At 43.7% G+C, this 23,205-nt stretch overlaps 1 protein-coding gene across 1 annotated transcript in view; it reads right to left on the bottom strand.

Annotated features, from left to right (window-relative positions):
* Nucleotides 1-21,022, bottom strand: part of RIMKLA (ribosomal modification protein rimK like family member A) — a 36,556-nt gene extending 15,534 nt beyond the window's left edge. Inside the window, exons 1-2 of the mRNA XM_012434880.3 lie at nt 20,860-21,022; nt 3,254-3,484 (exon numbers count right to left, since the gene is read on the bottom strand). Coding sequence (XP_012290303.1) covers nt 3,254-3,484; nt 20,860-21,022 — 394 coding nt within the window. The remainder of the gene's footprint in view (nt 1-3,253; nt 3,485-20,859) is intronic.
* Between the last annotated feature and the right edge of the window lie 2,183 nt (nt 21,023-23,205).

The following is a 23,205-nucleotide window of genomic DNA, read 5'->3' as shown; positions in this document are numbered from 1 at the left end:
CAAATCTATTGTCACACAGTTCTGTAGTTAGAAGTCCAACACAGGTCTCACTAGGCTAAAATTAAAATGTTAGCCAAGACTGGGTGTGGTGGCTCATGCCTGGAATCCCAGCACTTTGCGGGGGTCGAGGTGGGTGAATTGCCTGAGCTCAGGAGTTTGAGACCAGCCTGGGCAACATAGTGAAACCCCACCTCTACAAAAAAATACAAAAATTAGCTGGGTGTGGTGGTGCATACCTGTGGTCCCAGCTACTTGGGAGGCTAAGGTGAGAGGATCAGTTGAGCCCAGGAGGTTGAGGCTGCAGTGAGCCACAATCGTGCCACTGCAGTACACTCTGGACAACAGAGCAGAACCCTGTTTCAAAAAAAAAAGTTAGGCTCTAGAGGAAAATCTATTTCCTTGCATTTTCTAGGTTCTAGAGGCTCCCCACTTTCCTTGGCTCCTGGCCCTCTTCCATCTCCAAAGCCAGCAATAGCAAGTAGGGTCCTCAAATGTCATCACTCTGATCTTCCCCCTCAGTCACATCTCCCTCTGACTCTCTTTTCTGCCTTCCTCTTTCACTTTTAAGGACACATACAACATTGGGCCCTCCTGAATAATTTAGAATATCTCCGTTATCTTAAGGTCATCTGCTTAGCGATCAACTCCATCTGCTGCCTTAATTCCCTTTTGCCACATAACCTAATATAATCACAGGTTTCAGGGATTAGGACATGGGTATCTCAGGGTGGGGGAGTGGCATTATTCTGCCTATCACAGGCAAAGCAAAATACTCTAGAACACTAACAAGACCTGTCTAGTTCACAAGAGTGCTAATGATTTAAAAAAAAAAAAAAAGGACAATGTGGCAGTGAAAGTAATTAGGGGCATCTTCATGAAGAGGATGTTCTGTAAGAAGGGAACTCCCAACTTCCAACTATCCCACCGACAAGCTTACGTTCTCTCTAGCCATCCTTTCTTCCCTTCTTTACGATGCAGTAAGAGAAGTCCTCCTAATCCATCCCTGCCCCACTGTGCTTTAGACCCCTCTTCTCACCTCCGCAGGGATCCTGCACCCTCTCTGCTATATATTCAACCTCACAATTCCTAATTTCACAGGCATTTTAAACATGCTCAGTTCTCTTCCATCTTAAGCAAATAGAGTCCCTGTTCCTTGAACCTGCATCATCCCTTAACTATAACTTTGTATCCCTAACATCAAGCCACTGAGAGTTATAGACCATTTCCTCACTTGCCATTTATTTCCTCACCCCTCTCTCCAGCACTAAACTGTATTCATTCAACTCCCTGTTGCTGAACCCAACACACACACATTATGTTGTCCTTTTGGAATCATGCAACACTTTTGATGATACCATCCTTGGAATACTCTCTCCACTGGCTTCTGCGACCTCTCTTCCTTCTCTTCTCACCTCTCAAGTAGTTGCCCTCCCTCTCTCCCTCCTTCCTTCCTTTTCTTTTCTTTTCTTTCTTTCTTTTTTTTTTAAAGGCATGGAGTCTCATTCTGTCACCCAGACTTGAGTGCAATGGCATTATCATACTTCAAAGCAGCTTTGAACTCCTGAGCTCAAATGATTAGTTTCTTTTATAGATTCCTCTTCCTGTACCCATTCCCTAAAGCAGGAGTCCCCAACCCTAGTACCAGACCATGGTCTGTTAAGAACCGGGCAGCATATCAGGTGAGCAGTGGGTGAGCAAGCATTACTGCCTGAGTACCACCTCCTGTAAGATCAGTGGCAGCATCAGATTCTCATAGGAGCTCAAACCCTATTATGAACTGCGCCCTCCTTATGACAATCTAATGTGTGATGACCTGAGGAGGAACAGTTTCATCCTGAAACCATCCTTCCCCACCCCACCCCCGATCTGTGGAAAAACTGTCTTCCGTGAATCTGGTCCCTGGTGCCAAAAAGCCACTGCCCTAAAGGATTCCCTCTTTTAAAAAAAACTTTGTTAAAATATACATAAAAGTTACCATTTTAACCATTTTAGGCGAACAGATCAGCCTTCTTTCCTTCCTACACAATCTCCCCGAGTACTCTCATCCATTCCTGGGACGTCACCTCACATAATGAAGGTTTCCAACTACACTTCCCTAGTCTGCGCTTCTTTCAGAAGCTTTGATTTATCTGCTGCCTACTAAATATTTTTACTTGCACGCACTACAGACACCTCAAACAGATCATGTCTCAAACTGAAATAATCTCTCCCCTACAATCCTTCACCCCCTACCCATCAATCATCTTCTCTCCTCCCACATTTCTAGTCTTAGTGAATGTTTGCTTTCACATCTGGTTGCTCAAATCAGAAGCCAGTCACTCTTGATTCCTCTCCATACTCTCATATAAAGCAATCATCATGTCCTATTAATTCTACAACCTTCACAATTCCTGAATCTGTTCACACATCTTCATTCTCACTGTTAGTTTAGACCATCATTGCTCACTGGGATTATTTTAAAGACCTACCAGTACTTGTCCTGGCTCTGCTTTGCCCCTGTCCCATTCCTTCTCCACAGTGTAGCCAAAGTGATCTTCTGAACTATAACTCTGATCAGGCCACCTCCCTGATTAAAGCTCTCCCATAACTTCCTGTTAACTCTCAGGATTAACCCTAATCTTCACATGCTGTATATAGTGCCCTCTTATCTTCCCAGCCTTATATTTCAACTGTAACTCTCTTAACATTCTACAAACTACTCAGAATACCACCAACAGGTCAGGGTGTCTCTCCCCTCTGGGTCTTTCTACATTCTGCTTGCTCTTTACATTAACCCCCTCCCACTATCTCCCTTCACTTAGCTAGATAACTTCAGCTTAGCTCTATGTTAGCTCTTTTAGGAAGCCTTCCTCAATGTCTGAACTGCCTTGGGAGCTCTCCTATATACTCCTGAACCACTCTGCACTGGCCCTTATCATGGCACTTTTTACACTGCTCTGAAAATGCCAGTTAACTTGTCCTCTGCCTCTGATGAACTGGCAATGCCTTGAGGGCAGGACTCTCTTGCTTACTGCTGTAGCCCAGTGCCCAGCATGGTGCCTGGTGCACAGTGTGGAATGACTTACAGAGGGGAAGATGCCAAGGCATTTTCAGATAGAAAGGCCAGGATAAAGATTTCAGATAGAAAGGCCAACATGTTGAATCAACAGGCTCACATTTAAAAACAACAAAGATACTAGGTTTCTAGGGAAAGAAAACAGAGATGCACGTGATTTGGGAAAATATGTTCCAACTGTATTTCAAGCTGACTCACCATAGGAGAAGGTGTCTGGCATGGGGACTCCATGTCCAGCCAGTTCTTGGAATGTCCAGAATTTGTTGATGCAATTTAAGATGCTCTGTGGACGATTGACCAACCGGCAGCCCAGCTTCTCCAGGTGTCGCAGGACAGTGATGTCACTGTCTGACTGTACTGAGGGTGTGGGTACCCGCACAAGTACCACATCTGGGAAGGTGGTGAGGGCCTTCTGGTTTAGCTGGAGGCCTGCAATTCAAGGACAGCAGTGAGTGCTGTGCCTGCTATCATTCAGTCCACCAGAAGAAATGGTTCCAACAAACTCTTCAAGACTGAACCTAGCAGGAACAGGGCCTCCAAAATGGCCCCCTGGACATCCTGAAGTAACAAGGAAACCCTACAGGCAACCCTATATGCCAAACAAACGGGCAGAACATGATCATGAGGAAACACAAAGGAATGAGCAGAAAGAAAGCAGCATAACCTGAATAATCTATGTTAAAAGAATCCACTGGAGATATATCTTCACCTTCCTTCCCATAGGACAAGTATGACTCAAAGTGTAGTGGCTTGGGAGGCTTAATGAAAAGGAAACAGTTTAGCCCACTTCAGGAATCCCTACCACTCTTGGCACATTATACAGCCTTTTTTCTTTTTTTTCTTTTTTTATTTTTTGGGGACAGGGTCTTACTCTGTCACCCAGGCCAGTGCAGTGGCATACTCTTAGCTCACAGCGACCTCTGCTTCCTAGGCTCAAGTAACTCTCCTACTTCTGACTCCTGAGTAGCTGGAACTACAGGCATGCACCACCACGCCTGGCTAATTTTTGTGTGTTTTTGTAGAGATGGGGTTTCGTCATGTTGCCCAGGCTGATCTCACACTCCTGAGCTCAAGCGGTCCACTTGCCTTGGCCTTCCAAAGTGTTAGGATTACAGGCGTGAGCCACTGAGCCCAGCTATGCAACCATTTCAATGATTTTATCAATATAATGAATCCATAAATGTCAATGTTAAGTGAAAAAACAGGATACAAAATTATAAGTAATGCATTATGATCTCAACTATCTAAACAGATACAAGTTGGGAGCAGCTAGAAGGAAATATACCAACATTTTAACAGTGGGTAATGGAATTACAGGTAATTTCTTCCTTATATTTTATACTTATCTTTATTTTCCAAAATTTCTCTAAGTATTTACTACCTTTATTATAAAAAACTTTCTGAAAAATCAATCTACTAAAGGTCAATTCAATTAAATATCAAAAACTAGAATGCATCCAAAGATAACTAATCCACTTCGCGAGAGGACATGATGCTGTATTCCACTGAGTTAAATGGGAATCTTAGCTTGACGTGAAGACTCAGAAGAACGAGAGCACAGTCTTTAAGTTTCTGAAGGGCTTCAGTGCAGGAAAATTATTTGGCTTGTCTTCTATAACTCCAGGAGATAAATATCCATAAGAGCTTTATTTTGTCTGTCTGTTCACTGATGTATCCTCAGTGCCTAGAATAGTGCCTGCTGCATGGTAGGCACTCAGTGTTTGTTGAATTGAGTAGAAGCTACAGGGAGATAGATTTGGGCTCAAGAAAATGGATACTTTTCCATTCCCTTAGGAGGTAAGGGCCATTTATCACTCAAGGATGGTATAAGGGCGAATGCAAGGGTTAAGAGGGGTTCACAGCAACTTGCTTGGTCCCTCCCAGTCCTGACATCCTGTGGCTTGTATTACTCTAAGTCATTACCTAGGTCTCTATGGTGCACCCAGAATCTGGTGATGGAATGATTCAGACAGGATATGGGATGAGTAGAGCAATGAGAAGTTAGTTCAAGGAATTACTTGGTCTGCCCTAATGAACCTTAAAGGGGTCTCTAAAATGCTCTAAATAATTTATTATTTTATTTTTTAGAGACAGGATTTTGCTATCACCCAGGCTAGAGTATAGTGGTGTGATCTAGGCTCACCATAACCTCTAACTCCTAGGCTCAAGTGATCCTCCCACCTCAGCCTTCCAAGTAGCTGGGACTACAAGTGTACACCACCACGCCTGGCCAATTAAAAAAAAAAAATTTGTGGAGATGCGGTCTTGCTATGTTGCCCAGGCTGGTCTCGAACTCCTGGTCTCAAGTGATCCTCCCGCCTTGGCCTCCCAAAGTGCTGGGTTTATAGGCATAAGCCATTATGTCCAGGCAAAAAAAACATTTAAAACACAATTTACAGAGCCACCTTATAGGCTTTAACCTAAAGCACCTTCTATGTCACAAGTAATATACTGCATAACCACATAATTCTAGGCAGAAAAAGGGTGCTAATGAAGTTACAATTTCACCAGGTGATGAATAATACCAATACAAAAACTCTGGGCACAAAGATGAAAAACAGAACACCCACAAAACTACTATATGGCTCTGAGTTGCACAGTTTCCCCCAATCTAGGAGATATTTTACTGATTTAAAAGGGGAGGGGTAGGTACAATCATTACAATAAACTGTTTTTGGTACTTCCACTGATCGTGTGAATCCAAGGAACTGGAACTAATTCTCAGGGACGATTTATAAAGAGCATCCAGGTTATCTTCACTTTGCCATCAGAAAAACAGTATCACTTATAGATACTTTTACTGTTCTTTGAAAAATTCCTTTGCCACTTATAACCCGTGGGGGAAATAATATGAAAGGTAAAAGTAAACCAGCCATGTGTAGTAGCCTCAAGAGTGGTTGGAGAAAAAAGAAAAATATTCAAGTTGCTTAAGATAGAACACCCAGGACAACATTACACAGTGAGATAATATACGTGGAAATGCTTTGAAAACTATAAAATGCTCTACATATGTAAGGCACTGCCATTACTACCATACAGACATTCTACTAAGCAAAGTAAGACAGTTTATGGAGATTTTTTACCACCTCACAAGAAAAATGGCTTTACAACAGAAATGTGACCTAGAGAAACGAGCAGCAGCAAAAACGTCTGGCTTTCAAATCCCAACATGAGACCACAGACAAACAGTTAAACTTCTAAATGGGAAGAAAAGAATTCAATCATTTCTGGAAATACCAACCACAAGTGGACAGAGACAACTCAGCCTCAACGAGCAGATTCACATAGACCTAGGAAGTCTTACCAGGACTTCATCTCTCTCCTCCAAAGGTAAATCTTTGGGCCTGGCTCATTCCAATTGAAGCCTTTAATAAATGAAGAATGGAATGGGTTAAAGTGTAGCCCAAAAGGCTCTACTAAGCAGTTAGACAGGTCAGGTGCATGCTGGCTGTCCAGCCCTGTGCAGAGGGGGACATGACAGGTTTAGGGATGCAGATGCAAAACTAATTACAATCTCTGCCCATTGACATAGCTCTGACTTTTTTTTTTTTTTTTTTTGAGACAGAGTTTCACTCATCACTCAGGCTGGAGTGCAATGGTGCATTCTCAGCTTACTGCAACCTTCGCCTCTCGGGTTCAAGTGATTTTCCTACCTTAGCTTCCCAAGTAGCTGGGATTACAGGCGCCTGCCACCACTCCTGGCTAGTTATTTTTATTTTTTGTATTTTTTGTATTTTTAGTAGAGATGGGGTTTCACCTCTACTAAAGATGTTGGCCAGGCTGGTCTCAAACTTCTGACCTCAGGTGATTCGCCCGCCTCCCAAAGTGCTGGGATTACAGGTGTGAGCCACTGCACCTGGCTCTAGCTCTGACATTCTTGCCATGGGCAACTTCACTTGCACCCTGCTCCTTCCCATTGCCGCTGCCATCATTTTTCTAGAAGTAGTAGACGAGAAGCAGTTGCTCATAGTGGCTTCAGTGGGAGCAACATTTCTGCACAGCCATCGCCAAGAACAACTTGGGTTTAAGTCTGGCCCTTGTCAAATCTGTCTGTAAATTTTGAGACCTTTAACCACTTAAGTAATCTCCGCTCCCTGTCATCATTAGCATCTCCTCTCAGGAAAGGACCTAATAAAACTTAATATGGGAGGAGCTTAATGTATCACCTTTCCCAGGATCCTTAACATTTCCACTGCAATCTACAGACCTCAAGTCAAGGGAATTAAGAGCTGATGCAGGATATCAGGAAGAACAGGGTTCTGCTTGGCTGCCAGTCAACAGACCCTCAACAATGAGAGGCTCATGCCCTCCAAGAAGAGATTTCACGTGATTGAGTACCCTAGTGCTCTTGGGGATCACCTTAACTTGGGGAGAGTGAGAGGCAGCTGAGTTATTTCTGGACTATTTTAGGGTCTCCCACACTCATGGGTTGGACTTAAGATTTATTATGTTTAGCCTCAAACCACTTAAAAAAAAAAAAAAAACTAAAATGACCACTCTATCCCCAAACAGGTCATCGGACCTCAAACAAGTTAGGACAGTGACCAACTGCCAACCCAGTCAAAACCAACTTTTTGAAACCAAAACAATATTTTCTCTATATTCTAAAAAGAATAATCTACTTTTGTGGGTAACTGTGTTCTGATTTCTTTTTAAATTCTCTATGTATATTTGGAAATATTTTAATGTATTAAAAACAGAGAAAACCGAGGTAACTTTTCCCAAAGAACACAGTCTGTTTTTTCTAACCCATATAATGGGTTAAATTCTACACAACTAGGCCAGGTGAGGTGGCTGTCACCTATAATCCCAGCACCTTGGGAGGCCAAGGCGGATGGATCACCTAAAGTCAGGAGTTGAGACCAGCCTGGCCAACATGGTGAAATCCTGTCTCTACTAAAAATATAAAAATTAGCCAGCTGTGGTGGTGCGCCCACCTGTAATCCCAGCTACTCGGGAGGCTGAGGCAAGGAGAATTGCTTGAACCCGGGAGGTGGAGGTTGCAGTAAGCCGAGATCACATCATTGCACTTCAGCCTGGGTGACAAGAGCAAAACTCTGTCTCAAAAAAAAAAAAAAAAACTACATAACTAGACTTCTGCATTTGTATGTGCAATAGTGAAGAAATGACTTTGTAATAAAGAGAAACAGCTTCAGAAACGACCACATCTTTACTGGAAAGCAGAGTTCTAAAACTTAACCATTCTCAGTCATCACACCAATAGAGGGAAGTAGAGGCATGGGTAATAAAAGGTGCTGCAGTTCAGATTTAAATTCGGACATCATTTTAACTGAGCATTTGTTGTGTTTTAGGTTATTTGCTAAGAACTTTCGCATATTATCTCGTTTAAATTAAAGTTGTCTTATAAGACATATCCTTGGAATAGATTTGACTATAAATGTCTTTGCATTTACACAAAGCCAATACATGAGTCATCACCCTCCAACATGTGCACACATGTCACTCCTGTATGTGCACACATGTGCATCCTTGGAATCATGCAAGAAAGCTTTAACACTAAACGGGTGCCTGGTATGCTAGAAAAAAACCTTCATGTACAAAGCAAGAAGAAAAAATAAGACAATAGCAGGATAGCATGGAAGCAAACAAGGACCTCACTTATGGTAGCTTTTAGAACCATTTTATTTGAGCAGGATCATGTAACAGTGGCTAGCAGTGAAACTCTGAAAGTCACCAGAAAGGAATCAACTATATAAATAAAGTGGATAATCCACTTAGCACTTCAGAGTATCTTGTGTCATGAGGAAGATGTGTCATCCAAACATGACTTGGTGCACCTCCATCAGTTTCCACCTTTTCTTTCTATTCCACCCACAGCATTTTCTCATAAAATAGTTTTTATTCTTAACAAGTAGATGACGTACCCCTCCTCCTTCCCTTAAGTTCTTTGTGACAATGCTCAAAGAAATCTCACCTCCACCTCATTAAAACCCACAGACATTTATGTGGCCATTTTCTCTTTCCACCAACTGTGATTTTGAGGTTACTTAATTCAATTCAACCTTTATTGAACTGTTTGGTATGAGTCAGACATACTATTAAGCAGGAATGCAAAGTTGAACTAGGCGGTCTCTGCCTACCAGGAGATTATAGTCTCCTCACAGAGAAAGATAGAGACACAACTTAAATATTCATTTTTTTTTTCACTCATAAAACACATTTACTGTTCCACATATTCATTCAGTGAATATTTATTTAGTATCTACTTTGGGCCAAGCCCAGTGTTAGTTTGGTTTCCCTAGAAGCTCACTCTGAGACAAGAATTTAAGTGAAAGTATTCTATTTGGATAGTAATTTCAGGAAACGCTGGGAGGGGCATAGAGTAGGGAATGAGGCAAACAAAACGTGCATTATCAAGTGAGTTACCACCTCCCAGCAACCAGAGCTGAATCCTGCTGAGGAACTCTAGGAAATGGCTTACTCAGTACAAGTACTTCAGTTATTCCACCTGAGCGGCCAGGGAGTTGAGGACTTCAAGTTTTTGTTTTTGTTTTGAGACAGGGTCCCACTCTGTCTCCCAGGCTGGAGTGCAATGGCATGATCTCGGCTCATTGCAACCTCTGCCTCCCGGGCTCAAGTGATCCTCCTGCCTCAGCTTCCTGAGTAGCTGGGATTACAGGCACGAGCGACTACACCTGGCTAATTTTTGTAGAGAGAGGTTTTCACCATATTGTCAAGGCTGGTGTCAAACTCCTGAGCTCAGATGATTTGCCTGCCTCAGCCTCCCAAAGTGCCGAAATTTAATAAACTCATAATGTCTACCTATCAGGGCGTAAGCCACCGTGCCTGGCCAATTTCAAGTGTTTATACATCAACCCAGTTTTTGGTTAAGCCTGCTCCAGGGGCATGGTGTTAATTTCCTGACCCTTCTGGCTTGCCATACATGTGTGGGCAACATGGGATTCTGTACCAGACAAAGCCCTCTGACAGATGCAGGTGCTGGTAGTCAGAAGCCGGGCCCCAGTGTGATCAAATGGTAAAAGCCAAGAGACTGACAGGGAAGGAACAGGCACTGTCTTCTTAAGGGCTGGGCATGGGAGTTGAGAGGTATGAGTAAAACAAACAATATCCCTGGAATTTAAGAAGACAGGCCACACACAGTTGCTATTCATGCTATTAATGTTGTGTGTAGAGCACCTGGGTCTTGTTGAGTAGGGGGAGGGAGAGGAGACTGTAATACAATGTGCTAAGTGCTCCAACAGACCTACATCAGGGTGCAGGGAGAGGGAGTGAGCAGTTAGGATGATTATCTCTGCCTGGGGAGACAGAAAAATTAAGGAAACTTTCAGAAAGGAAACGTTGACTCCTAGTGCCCCTAAGCTCTAAAGAAATGTATAAAACTAATAAATTCATAATATCTACCTCTCAAACAAATCAATAGTAAGACATCGCATCTTATCGGCACTGAGTCCAGGAATATCTCAGGGCTAAAGTAAGTCTGTGGAAAGGCCCTTCAAGAAGTTGAAACAACCCGAGATGAAAGGTAATTTGGCAAAGTGGATGCAGTATTGGCCTTCAAATCAGAGATCTGATTTATTTCGCTGCTATCATTTAGCTTGGTAAGACACAAAAATCTCTTTGGGTCTGTTTCCTCTTCTGTAAAATGGAAGGGCCCCAGAACTTGGCAAACCTTCCTTCCTCATCTCCCTCACCACCTCACAACATGATCTTTCTTCAGTCACGAAGACAAAGCTCAGCAAGTCCTTCCCCTCTGTTCATATCAGTCACCCAAGTCTCAGTCTCCGACGCCACATCACTTTCCTGGACTCTAGACCCCATATGGCTCTGACACTGCCTTTTCTAATTCCACCCTCCACCTCTTCCCATATCCACTCTGCCCACTGAAACTCAATGGGCAGAAAATTCCCTTATCCTCAACCTTTTCGACATGCCTTCCTTTCACCTTCCTTCTTTCTCTGAGTCTAGCTGCATGCTGTCTCTCGCCAATGACACTGCCTTCCCAACTAAGTTGTGGCTGTCTTCTGCCCCTCTCACCTCCGATTACTGGGCCTAGATGTCCTCCTTGCTCCTCACTGCAGTTCCCAGACCATTCTGCCTTCTCTCCTCCCTAAAATATCTGGCCTGAATCTCATCAGGCCACACAACACATCTCCCTTGTGCAGGTCGTCTATAGACCCCAGGTCACGCCCTCTGTCCTTGAAGTTTTAGCTCCTGACTTACTCCTACACGGTCATAAATATTGGTGATTTCCATGTCCCTATGAAGAATCCTTTCAATGCCAAGGATTCTCAATGTCTTGACCTCTTTTTCTCCAAGGATCTTGTCCACTATCCCACCTCAGCTACCACTCCTGGTTACATTCTAGACTTTGTGCAAACACCCTAATTCTAATCTCCAACCATTCCTCCTATCTTTCCAGCTTGCTTCCTCTAGTACTCCACGTCCAGCTACCATCCATGGGTACCCCCATCTTTTCACTGTCCCTCCCTTCATATCCTCAACTTCCCTTCTTATCCTATTCAAACTCCACTGTCGTACCATGATCACTTCCTACATATATCCTCAAATCCTTGCACCACTTATTGTTTAGTTAAACCACAACTCTGGTCAGACTAATCCAGCCCTTTACTTCGTGTGCCCTCCTTTGCAATGAAACACACCTAGAGAAAATACACGAACCTGCTGACTTGTCTCAAGGGCACCCTTAATGTTGTCTGACAATCGTTATATTTCCCTAATCCCTTCACTCAACCTCAGCCCTATTTCACACTTTCTTCTACCTTCATTACTTCATTCCATCTTCTCATTCTTTCTATCTCAATGTGAAAAATTGAACCAATCAGAAAAGACTTTCTCTATAAGTTCCCACTATCGCATCTACCCACCTACCTGCACCTGTGACATATAGGCTACCTTCTCTGTTCTTACAATGGCTGAACTGTCCTTACTCCTAGCTTAGACCAACCCCTCCAGATATGCAGGAGATCCCAGCCCTTCTCAGTTGCTCAAAGCACTGCTCCTGGCATTTGTCTGTCTCTCCTACATCACCAATTTCTCCTGCTCTATTGGATCATTCACAACAGCAAACAAACATACCATTATTTATCCCTTCTTTATGAAAAGCCTCTCAGTTGAGTGAGGTGATTCATGCCTGTAATCTCAGCACTTTGGGAGGCTGAGGGCGGGCAAATCACTTGAGTTCAGGAGTTCGAGACCAGCTGGCTAGCATGGTAAAACTCCATCTCTACTAGAAATACAGAAATTAGCTGAGTGTGGTGGCATGTGACTGTAGTCCCAGCTACTCAGGAGGGTGAGGCAGGAGAATCCCTTGAACCTGGGAGACAGAGGTTGCAGTGAGCCAAAATCGCACCACTGCACTCCAGCCTGGATGACTGAGAGAGACTCCATCTCAAAAAAAAAAAAAAAAAAAGCATCTCAATCTCGTCTCCCCTTTGGGCTATCAACCTGTTTTTCACCTTCCCTTTATAACAAAACTCCTAGACTGTGTATATTCACTCTTTTCTACCACTTCCCTGAAACTGCTCTTATTAGGGTTGCTCATGTTATGTGCACATTGCTAAATCAATTATCATTCCTCGTCTGACTTGATCTACCAGAAACATTTTATTTTTTGAGATGGAGTATCGCTCTGTCACCCAGGTGTGAGTGCAGTGGCGTGATCTGTGTTCACTGCAACCTCCACCTCCCAGGTTCTAAAGATTCTCCCACCTCAGCCTCCAGAATAGCTAGGATTACAGGTGCATACCACCAAGCTTGGCTAATTTTTTTAATTTTTAGTAGAGACAGGATTTTACCATATAGGCCAGGCTGGTCTCGAACTCCTGACCTCAAGTGATCCACCCATCTTGGCCTCCCAAAGTGCTAGGATTACAAGTGACAGTCACTGTGCCTGGCCTACCAGCAACATTTGACATGATCTGATCACATCTTCCTTCTTGAATGACTTTCTCCACTTTACTTAAAGGACACTCACACTCCAGAATTTCATTTTTTTCACTTAGGATTCTTTGCTATTTTCTCATACGCACTCTGCCCACTAAGCAGTGGAGTTCAGTCTCTGAACCCTTCTTAATCTATAGTCACTCCTTGGATAGATATGTAAAGGTGCTCCTACTTTGATAGCTCCAGGCCAAGCCTTTCTCCTGAATCCCAATCTCTACCATAAACTGCTACCAGACATACCCCTTAGATGTTTAATGGGCAACTACACTGAGTTCTGATATTCATCACCTGCTCAAACTTATCCCTGTCTTCCTTCCCATATGAGCAAATGGCATATGTTATTCTTCCAGCTGCTCAGACCAAAAACTTTGGAATCCTCCTTGACTAGCCTTTCCTGCACACCCAACATCTGATCCAGTAGTCAAATCCTGACCACTTTGTCTTCAAAATATGCCCAAACCCAGTCACTTTTCACCTTCTCCCCCGAAATCATTCTAGCCCAACAATCTCTTCTCACCCGAGATTGTAGCAATAACCTTCAAAGCAAGCTCCTTATTTCTGCCTTTGGTCCCACCAGTCTGTTCTCAACATGGTAGCCAGAATGACTCCATGACCCATTAGGTAGATCACATCATTCTTCTGCTCAAAAGCTTTCAGTGGGCCAGACACAGTGGCTCATGCCTGTAATCCCAGCACTTTGGGAGGGCAAGATGGGTGAATCACTTGAGGCCAGCAGTTAGAGGCCAGCATGGACAACATGGCAAAACCTTGTCTCTACTAAAAATACAAAAATTAGCTGGGTGTGGTGGCATGTACCTGTAATCCCAGCTACTAGGGAGGCTGAGGCAGGAGAATCGCTTGAACCCAGGAGGAGGAGTTTGCAGTGAGCGAGATCACACCAGTGCACTCCAGCCTAGGCAACAGTGCGAGACTCACCTCAAAAAAAAAAAAAAAAAAAAAAAAGGCTTCAGTGGATTCCTAGCTCATCCAGAGTGAAAGTGAAAGTCCCTCAGTGACCCACCAGGCCCTACGTATCTGCTTCCTCCCCACTCGCATCTCTGACCTCCTCTCCTAATACTCACCCCTTGGCTCACTGCTCTGCCACACTGGCCTCCTCGGTATTCCCTGTTGCCTAAACTACTTTCAGATATATAAAAGGCTTGCCTCCTCAGTATTCTCTGTTGCCTAAACGACGCTACTTTCAGATACCTAAAAGGCTTGCCTCCTCACCTCCTTCAGGTCTTTACTTGGATTCATCTTCTGGGTGAGGACCACCCCAACCACCCTGTCTAAAATTGCAATCCCCTCTTTTACCTTCAGAAATGTTCTCTTTTCTTTGCTTTTTTTCTCCTTAGCTCTTTTCACCAATATACTATACTTTTTATTTACCTTATTTACATTCTATTTTCCCCATCTAGAATGTAATCTACTGGAGAGGCACAGATTTCTGCCTACTTTATTCTGGTGCCTAGAACAGTACCTTATACACAGAAGGCCATCAACAGGTATCTGCTGACAGGATTAAAAAAGATGAATGAAATCATAACAATGAGGATGAAGGCTGCCTCTGTTCCTACTCTCCATGTTATCTCTACTGCCTAGCACAATGCCTGGCAGAGTGGACACTCAATAAATATTTGCTAAATGAAATAAATGAATGAATGTATAGGACTGTTGCAAAGATTAAGACACATAAAATATACTAAAGTATTAATAACAGAGTTACAGGGATGAAAAATCAGTATTCCTGTTAGTTCCTCAACACAAAGTAATCTATATTTATCACTTTCTCATAGTAGAATCTGGAGTTACATTTTTTTAAAACGGAGTCTTGCTCTGTTGTCCAGGCTGGAGAGCAGTGGCACTATCATGGGATCCTCCTGCCTCAGCCTCCCAAGTAGCTGGGACTACAGGTGCATTCCTCCATGCCTGGCTTTTTTTTTTTTTTTTTTGAGATGGAATCTCACTCTGTCACCCAGACTGGAGGGCAGTGGCACAATCTTGGCTCACTGCAACCTCTGCCTCCCAGGTTCAAGTGACTCTCCTGCCTCAGCCTCCCAAGTAGCTAGGATTACTGGCGCACACCACCACACCTGGCTAATAGTTGTATTTTTAAAAATAGAGACAGGGTTTCACCACGTTGGCCAGGCTGATCTCAAACTCCTGACGTCAAGTGATCTGCCTGCCTCAGCCTCTCAAAGTGCTGGGATTATAGGTGTGAGCCACCAGGCCCAGCCTAATTTTTTATTTTTTAAAAATTGTATTTATTTTTTGAGACAGAATCTCACTGTCGCCCAGGCTGGAGTGCAGTAGCATGATCTCAGTTCACTGCAACCTCCACCTCCTGGGTTCAAGCAATTCTCTGCTTCAGCCTCCCGAGTAGCTGGGGTTACAGGCACCCGCCACCACACCTGGCTAATTTTTTTTATTTGTTTTTTTTTTAGTAGAGATGGGGTTTCACCATGTTGGCCAGGCTGGTCTTGAACTCCTGACCTCATGATCCACCTGCCTTGGTCTCCCAAAATGCTGGGATTACAGGCGTGAGGCACTGCACTCAGCCAATTTTTTATTTTTATAGAGATGGGGTCTCTATAAAAAGTTTTCCAGAACATGTTGTAGGTTTGTGTTAAAACAATATAAACCCAATTATAATCCAAAAACAATTATAACTTTCTCAGGACAATGGGTAAAGTGTCCAGGGAAGTGGCTGGAGTGAGGTGAAACTCACTCCATCTAATCCAGGAGGCGGAGGTTGTGGTGAGCCGGGATCGCGCCGTTGCATTCCAGCCTAAGCAATAAGAGCCTCCCAAGGCACTATGATTACTCCATCCAGAAACTTCCTTTATGTCAACTTATTTCCTCCCTACTAGTGAGGGAAGTGGCAAGGAGGTGTAGATGGGTAGAGATGATACAAACATCTCTGAGTGATGGCTATACCCCCTTCCACCAAGCAGGCCCAACAAATTTGGTGGAAGTGTTCTGGTAGCAGCAACAGGTGGTTCAGAAATCTAGGACTATGTAGGGGCCGGCGTGGTGGCTCAGGCCTATAACCCCAGCACTTTGGAAGGCCGAGGTGGGCAGATCACCTGAGGTCAGGAGTTCGAGACCAGCCCAGCCAACATGGTGAAATTCCATCTCTACTAAAAATACAAAAAATTAGCCAGGTGTGGTGACACATGCCAGTTACCCACCTACCCGGGAGGCTGAGGCAGGAGAATCGCATAAACCCAGGAGGCAGATGTTGCAGTAAGCTGAGATTGTGCCACTTTACTCCAGCCTGGGTGACAGAGTAAGACTCCATCTTAAAAGGAAAAAAAAAAGAAAATCTAGGAGTAAAGCTTTGAGATCCATGAAGGATCCCTTCTACTGGTTCTAAAACTCTTCCTAACATAGTTCATGGGGTGTCCCTAAAAACTCCTTTTAGAAACATAAACATCCATCCCGCTCTCAGCCCTTGAGGTCAGCCTACAGATATAAATGTGGACCCAAAGGGTAAAGCAGATTCATGCAGCACTCACGTCCATTTGGAAATACATGGTATGTGCTTCCATTCATTCCCTGACCTTTCTTTCCACAAGTGTTGCACAGTGGTATCATTTGGATTATAAGATGTTAGGCACAAGCCTTTAGTGGGAACTGAAGTTAAAGATCAAGCTTTCTGCACAAAAGTTAGCATGGCACTCTTTCCTGCCAGTGTCTTCTTGCATAGTGATGGGAGTCTATTTATTCTTTGTGAGCCTTCTGCTGCCTTTTAGTGGTCTGAAGTAAGACCATTTCCTTATATCAATCTAGTCAGAATCCACCCCTTTCCAACCCTTTTAAATCTGACTCACCAGATTAATACAAAGAACCAAGTAAAAGGATCCCAGAACACCTTGATTTAAAGAACCTGACCCAGAATTTTCAATTTAGCCACCAATGTTTTAGCTCTGAATGTAAGGGAAGGAATGCTGAATCATCCTGCTCCTAAGAGACAAACACTAACACAACCTCATTTCCAGGTCAGACTCATTTTATATGTTTTGGTGGGTATCTGTCCCTGAGTTCGTGACTATACTTGTTTCTTGAGCCAATTAATCAAACAGACCTGTGGGTGGGCAAAGAACTTAATTCTCCTTAGCGAATCTGTCCTCATTTACACATCTCCTCATGATCTCCCTGACACAGAAGCTCCTTAGCTCACTGCAGTAAAAGTCTCACATACTTCAAATTAGCTTTTAAGAAACTTCATTTAGTCATCCAACAAACATTAACTGAATGCCTACTGTGTACTAGTTATTAAGCATACATTTGAGGAATCCCAGTTCTTCAGGGGGAGGAGGGATATAAACTGTATAAATAGACAAATTATAACAAAATATGATGAGTGCTATTTTAAAAGGTATGTACAAAGCTATCTGGAAGCAGATGAAAGAGAGGGACTACTTGGGGACTGAGTAAGGAGCTCAAGAAAGTCTTCATAGAGATGAGTGACCTGTGCTGAATTTGAAGGATGAATAGAGGTTAACCATGTGGGAGGGAACAGTGGGTATCCAAGGCAAAGGGAATTTTAGTGCAAGGTCTGGAGTCACAGAGGGGCATAGTGAAATCAGTGTAAACTGATGTAAGGGATAGAGTGGAAGAGAGGAGACGTGTTTAGACCAGAATTATTGAGTATTGGTCCTAACTCCCAGCCAGTGCTATATTCTCATATATCCTTATTGGCATTTAAGAGCTAATAGGTAAAAAGAAGCTAAATCTATGCCCAGCACAGAGTAAGCACCACAAATATACACATATTGCTATGACCCTTATTATTATGTACATTCTGGTGTCACATCCATCACTTTATCCCTAGGGTTGAGAATATTTAGTACGTATTTGTTGAATAAAGAACTTGCAATGTCTAAAAAGGAAACAGAGGTGGATATGATTTTCACATAATGTTACACGCAGCAGAAAGTGAAGGGAGGCTGTTTTCTACAGGATTGCTTCAGTCACCTAAAGATCATTTTCCTCTCCCCACTGTTTCCCCACTCAGATTACTAGATTAAAAATAATAATCATGAAACCTTGCATTTGTATACCATTTTCCATTTACATGAATAATCTTGTTTAAAATACAGTACCTGCAATCTTTAAATTCCAAACTTATCATCTCTTGTCTGAATCCTATTTCCAGATGAAACTGAAACTCTAAGCCCTGGATTTGGGCTCCCACTAGCCTCCAGAGAGAAAAACTCAGGAATGAATTTAAGCAATTGGTGGAGGCACTGCCCATACCTACCTTCCCCAATCAACTCCATCATCATATTTCTACACTAACATAAAGAAGCAATAGAAAGGAGTGAAGGCACAAAGGCTTTGTAAAGGTGATACCTAAATTTCCTAAACTATAAAATTACATTACAAAGTCACTGTCTAGCCTCAATTTAATTCAATTCAGTTCAATTCCACATCTACTGAGAAAGGTACTGTAGGCTACAGATGTCCTAAAGGAAGCTTATTCCATATGACTGGGCTAGAAATTAGGCAATCAGGTTTTTTAACTTTAGGTTTGCCGCTAACTACCTGGATGGCATTGAGGAAGTCACTTCACCTCTTTGAGCTTCAGGTTCTGCTTTGTAAAATAAAGGAATTAGAATGGATGATCTGAAAATCCTTCCCAGTTCTCATTCTGTAATTCTCAAATGGTAAATAATATCAGTATCATAACTACATATTTCTGTATTTCAAAGCAAGTGAATTCTGAGATTTTTTTTTCAGAGAAATAGTTGGCTCAGCAAATTGTCAAGGGTTTTCTATAGTTTGACTACAGAAGAAACTGGGAAAGATAGATCATATCCTGATTCATTAAAATATATGTATTGAGAGCCTACTATGTGCAAGGCACTATTCTAGCCACTATTATAGCACTGAACAAAGCCAACAAGGTAATTCTCATGGGATTCACTTGTGCTTTAATTACTTTGCTTCCATAACAAATCTTTTGACAGCTTTGGACAGCAGAATTGGTGATCTATTAGTTTTGTTCTATGTGCTGTGATTTGTGTGAGCCACCTCAGAATTAACAAAAATTAAAACTGCATCAAAAAAAATACCTGTCTTCAATTTCTCCATCTACCAGGCAAATAGCTGTGTAGATTTTCATGTAGTTAAAAAGAACAAACTCCTGGTTTGTAGATAGATTAAGGTATTTTCACATATGAATTCCATTAATATTTAAGACATTAAACAAAAGGGTCTGAATGTTTCCTATGGCACTAGCATTTAATTTTATCTTTTTCTAGGGCTGATTCTTTAAAATGGGGTTTTAGATACAGAGCATTTTCTTACTCTTACAGAATTTGTGATGGTTCTACTACAGGAACATGATGTGAAATTTGGTTACTGTATCTCAAAAAAGACATCTTTACAAGGTGTAAAATAAATAAGCTAAAAGCTCATCCTGGATAGAAAGATGTACATGTTACTTAATCTAGGTCGGTAAAATACAACAGATTATAAAATTTAAATATGTACTGAAGCACATAAATTTAAAGCTAGAGGAACCTTAACCTTAACCCTTAGTTTCCATAAATGATAATCCTGAGATTCAAAGACATAAACTGGCTCGCCCAGAGCAAAGCCAAAATACTTGTTAACTGCAAAGCTGTAATAAGAATCCACATCTGCAGATTCCCTGTTTAGAAATCTAGTTCTACATTAACTGTGAGAGTTTTTTTTAGCAAATCTGAAAGACATGGGTTGTAGATTAAATGTAAGGTACCTAATATTTATGGTATATTTCTCCAACAGGATATACAATCTGATATTAAGTATAAGGGATTAGATAAACTTACGGATGAAAAACCTATAACAGATACATTCCACTCAGAAACAGGTCATATTCAAAATCTCACTTGTAAGTAGTCTTTCCGAATTTGGAATTCCTTTCCCTGCCAAAGCAAAGTAACAAATTACAAGCTTATTTAACCAGAAATAATGGTTGAAATAATGCGAACAGTATCCCAAGATGCACCCTGAACTGGGCACAAATCCTTTTGAGTCTTGGACTCCCTGAAATTGCTGGATGACTTCAGTGGAGCCCCAGAGACACTCAGACAGCAAGCCAGGGGGAGTTTTCTGCGTCAGGGATTCCTAAATCAGAGATGCCTTGTATTAAGGATATATGAAAAAATAATTACCCTTTCGAGGTCAGACCCACAGATGACAACCATGTCTTACCCATAAAAGTCTCCTGAACACAGCAGTGGAGTGATCAGTGAGGCCAGAACGGTCTGTACCTGAAATCCCGGCTCTTCTGGAATCAGAATTCAACACTGCTAGGAAGAAGGATGAGTTAAACCCATCAAAGGTCTACACTCTCACTTTACACTCCAGAAGTGACTCCAATCTTTCTCAGATTTCCCCCATATCTGGTTTTTTAAAGTACTGATGCTTACACACTCCTAAAAAACTTTTTAAAACAGTCATCTTAATCGTAATTTTGTAAATCCGGTGTGGGTTTTTAGAAATCTCAGAGTCTAAACTGTGAAGGTATTGATGCAAGCAGGATTTGCAAATTTGGGGCTTAACTGCCTGATTTTCCTAGCACACCCGGGCGGCTTCAGGTGAATTTGGGTTTCTCACAAAACGAAGTCCCCTAAGTAAATTAAATCGCGTTCTCGAATCTTGGCCTCGGGGCAGGTGGTGGTGGTTAAAGAAGCTATGAAGGTTAGCGGCTTTCTCCAACCCCACGAAGTCTCACAGAGGGAGAGCGGCCGGTGTGCGGGCCCGAAGGAGACTCGGCTGCGGGAGGCCCGACGAGCGCTCCCACCCCGCTGGCTCTCGGGGACCCCGGCGCGCCTCCCTGCCCTCCCGGGGCCCGCCTCGCTCACCAAGGTGGCCGCCGACGATGGTGACGGCGATCTGGTCCATGAGCACCGCCCGGAAGCGCACGTCCTGCTCGGAGCAGCGCTGCCGGAGGGCGCGCAGGATCTGCACCTGCGGGTAGTCCTCGCGGATGCGCCGGTCAGTCAGGAACCAGAGCTGGGAGCACATGGCGGCCAGGGCGAAGCGCCCCGGGCGGCGCGGCGCGGACCCCTCGGCGCCCCGGGCCGCTCGCTCAGCAGGGCGAGCGGAGGGGCTGCCGGCGTCCGGGGCGAGCGCGCCGCGGCTCCGCTCCCGCGGGTGCGCCAGGCGCCTCTGCAGCCCTGACCCAGCGAATCCGCCCGGCCACTCAGCGCCGCCGCCGGCCCCGCCAGCCAATCAGCGCGCGGCGGCGGGCGCTGGCGGCTGCAGAGGCGGCCCTGGCGGGCGGCGCCGAAAAAGGGCGGCGGACCGGGGGCCTGCGGCGGCCGGGGGAAGAACACGCGATTCCGGGGTTCCGGGGAGCGAGCCGCCGGCGAGCGCAGGCGAGGCGGAGGATGGTAGCCCGGCAGGCCCCGGACCCCCCGGTGGGCATGGCTCTGCGGACTGGGGTGGGACGGCCGGAGAGGGAGGGGACGGGGCGGCGGCCCTGTGCGGCTCGGAGGGTTTCCGAGCTGACTCGCCAGGTTTCCGAGCTGACTCGCCAGGGATGCGCAGTGGGCGGCGGATGCGTCCCCGAGGCGATCCCGAGCGCTTCGGGACTGGGGTCACAGGCGCTGAGCCCTGGACAGGGAAGGCCTCGGGGACGTTCTAAAGGAGATTCCGGGGCCTGGCGAAGGTCACACGGCCAGGCCCCCAGTTGGACCCTTAAAGCCTTGGAAGGAAAGGGATTTCTCTGCCGAAATCTTAGCCGAGGCCCCACGGGAGTGGGGGAAGTTGAGTTTTAGCCACCTCCCATTCAGATAATTTGAAGGTGCATTTCTTGGGGTCTCAGATTTTCTTACAATGGACAGCCCCTCCTAGGTTGCAGCAGTTTTGAGCCTTCACAGCCTTGAGGTCATAAAAAACGGGGGGATGGAGACAGGAAACCACCATGGCATGTGTGTACCTATGCAACAATCCTGCAAGATCTGCACATGTACCCCAGAACTTAAAGTACACTTGAAAAAAACAAAACAAAACAAAAAAACCTGACCTAGCATCCTTTTCAGTTAAGACTACTGGCTGGTTTCTCTTCACCCCTCCCACTCTCCCCAGGCCATACAACTGAGTCATCTTTAAACACTGTCCTTGGTCCTGGCCAATTGCAAACCGGGCCTGCAGACAATCGTGTTTGAAGCCAAATTTTCCTCTCAAAATAACTGCAGGATTGAAGTTAGCCATCTTGGGAGATTGCATTTGCAATACCAGTTCATTAAAACATGTCTCTCTCTTTTTTTTCTTTTTTGGTTTTGGGAAGCAAGAGTAGTTTCAAGGTAGACCTAGCAATGGCAACTTAGAAATGGGGTAAGTTGTCTCAGGGAAGACACGGGCTTCACTGTAAATACTGTGCAGGTGTGTGCATTTACTCACTAAGAGGAGCCTGTAGGAAAGTTCTGTATACTGGAATTTCAAAAATTCTTTTTCAAGCAATCTTAAGTAAATCCTTTGATGTTGCAAAATATCTCCTCCCCGCTCCTATGAATGTATTTTCTTAAAGTAATAGTAGTGCCCTATGGATTAATAATTTTCAAAACTGTCTTCTGGCAAAAGAGAAAATTACAACAAATGTAGTTATAGATTGAATTGGTTTTTGAGATTCATGAATTGGGGTAGCCTCCATTCTACAAAACAGAATGAGAGCCTCCACTGGGCAATGGCAGAAGAGTGGGTTTTAAAAGAGGAGAACTAGGAAACAGAAATGGAAGAATTGCTGATTGGTTAACATCAGGCTACTTCTGGTTACTTGTTTTGGTGAGGGTTAAAGCAGAGGGGGGACTTCCTAATTATGCTGACTCAGGTAAACTGGAATCTCCTGTTTTCAGGAAAAACTGGTCTGTTATGGGATGTATCTCAAGTTTCAGTTTGATCATGTGGCATTTAGCAGGAGGGACTTGATTTGGTTTGGTCTGGTCTGTTGTAGCCTAGTGCAAAAGCTCAGTCCAAAACAGTGGCCTCCCATAATTTTTGTTTAACACTTCCTTAGCTTGGGCACTAGAACCTCTATGTTCTACATTGGCCTTTTCCTTGATATTTCATGTTATATATATATATATATTTTGACCCTGGCTTCTACAGTATATTGTCACCCATAGGATGTCTGTAAGATGATCAGAACCTTGATTTTCTGGGGCAATAATTTACTAAAAGATATAAGTCTGTAAATTTAAAAGTTA

This window comes from Aotus nancymaae, unplaced genomic scaffold, assembly GCF_030222135.1.
Source record: "Aotus nancymaae isolate 86718 unplaced genomic scaffold, 86718_ANA_hifiasm-v0.15.2.pri h1tg000007l, whole genome shotgun sequence".
Lineage (NCBI taxonomy): Eukaryota > Metazoa > Chordata > Mammalia > Primates > Aotidae > Aotus > Aotus nancymaae.
Note: the sequence above shows the minus strand (reverse complement) of the source record. Positions and strands in the feature narration are given on the sequence as shown.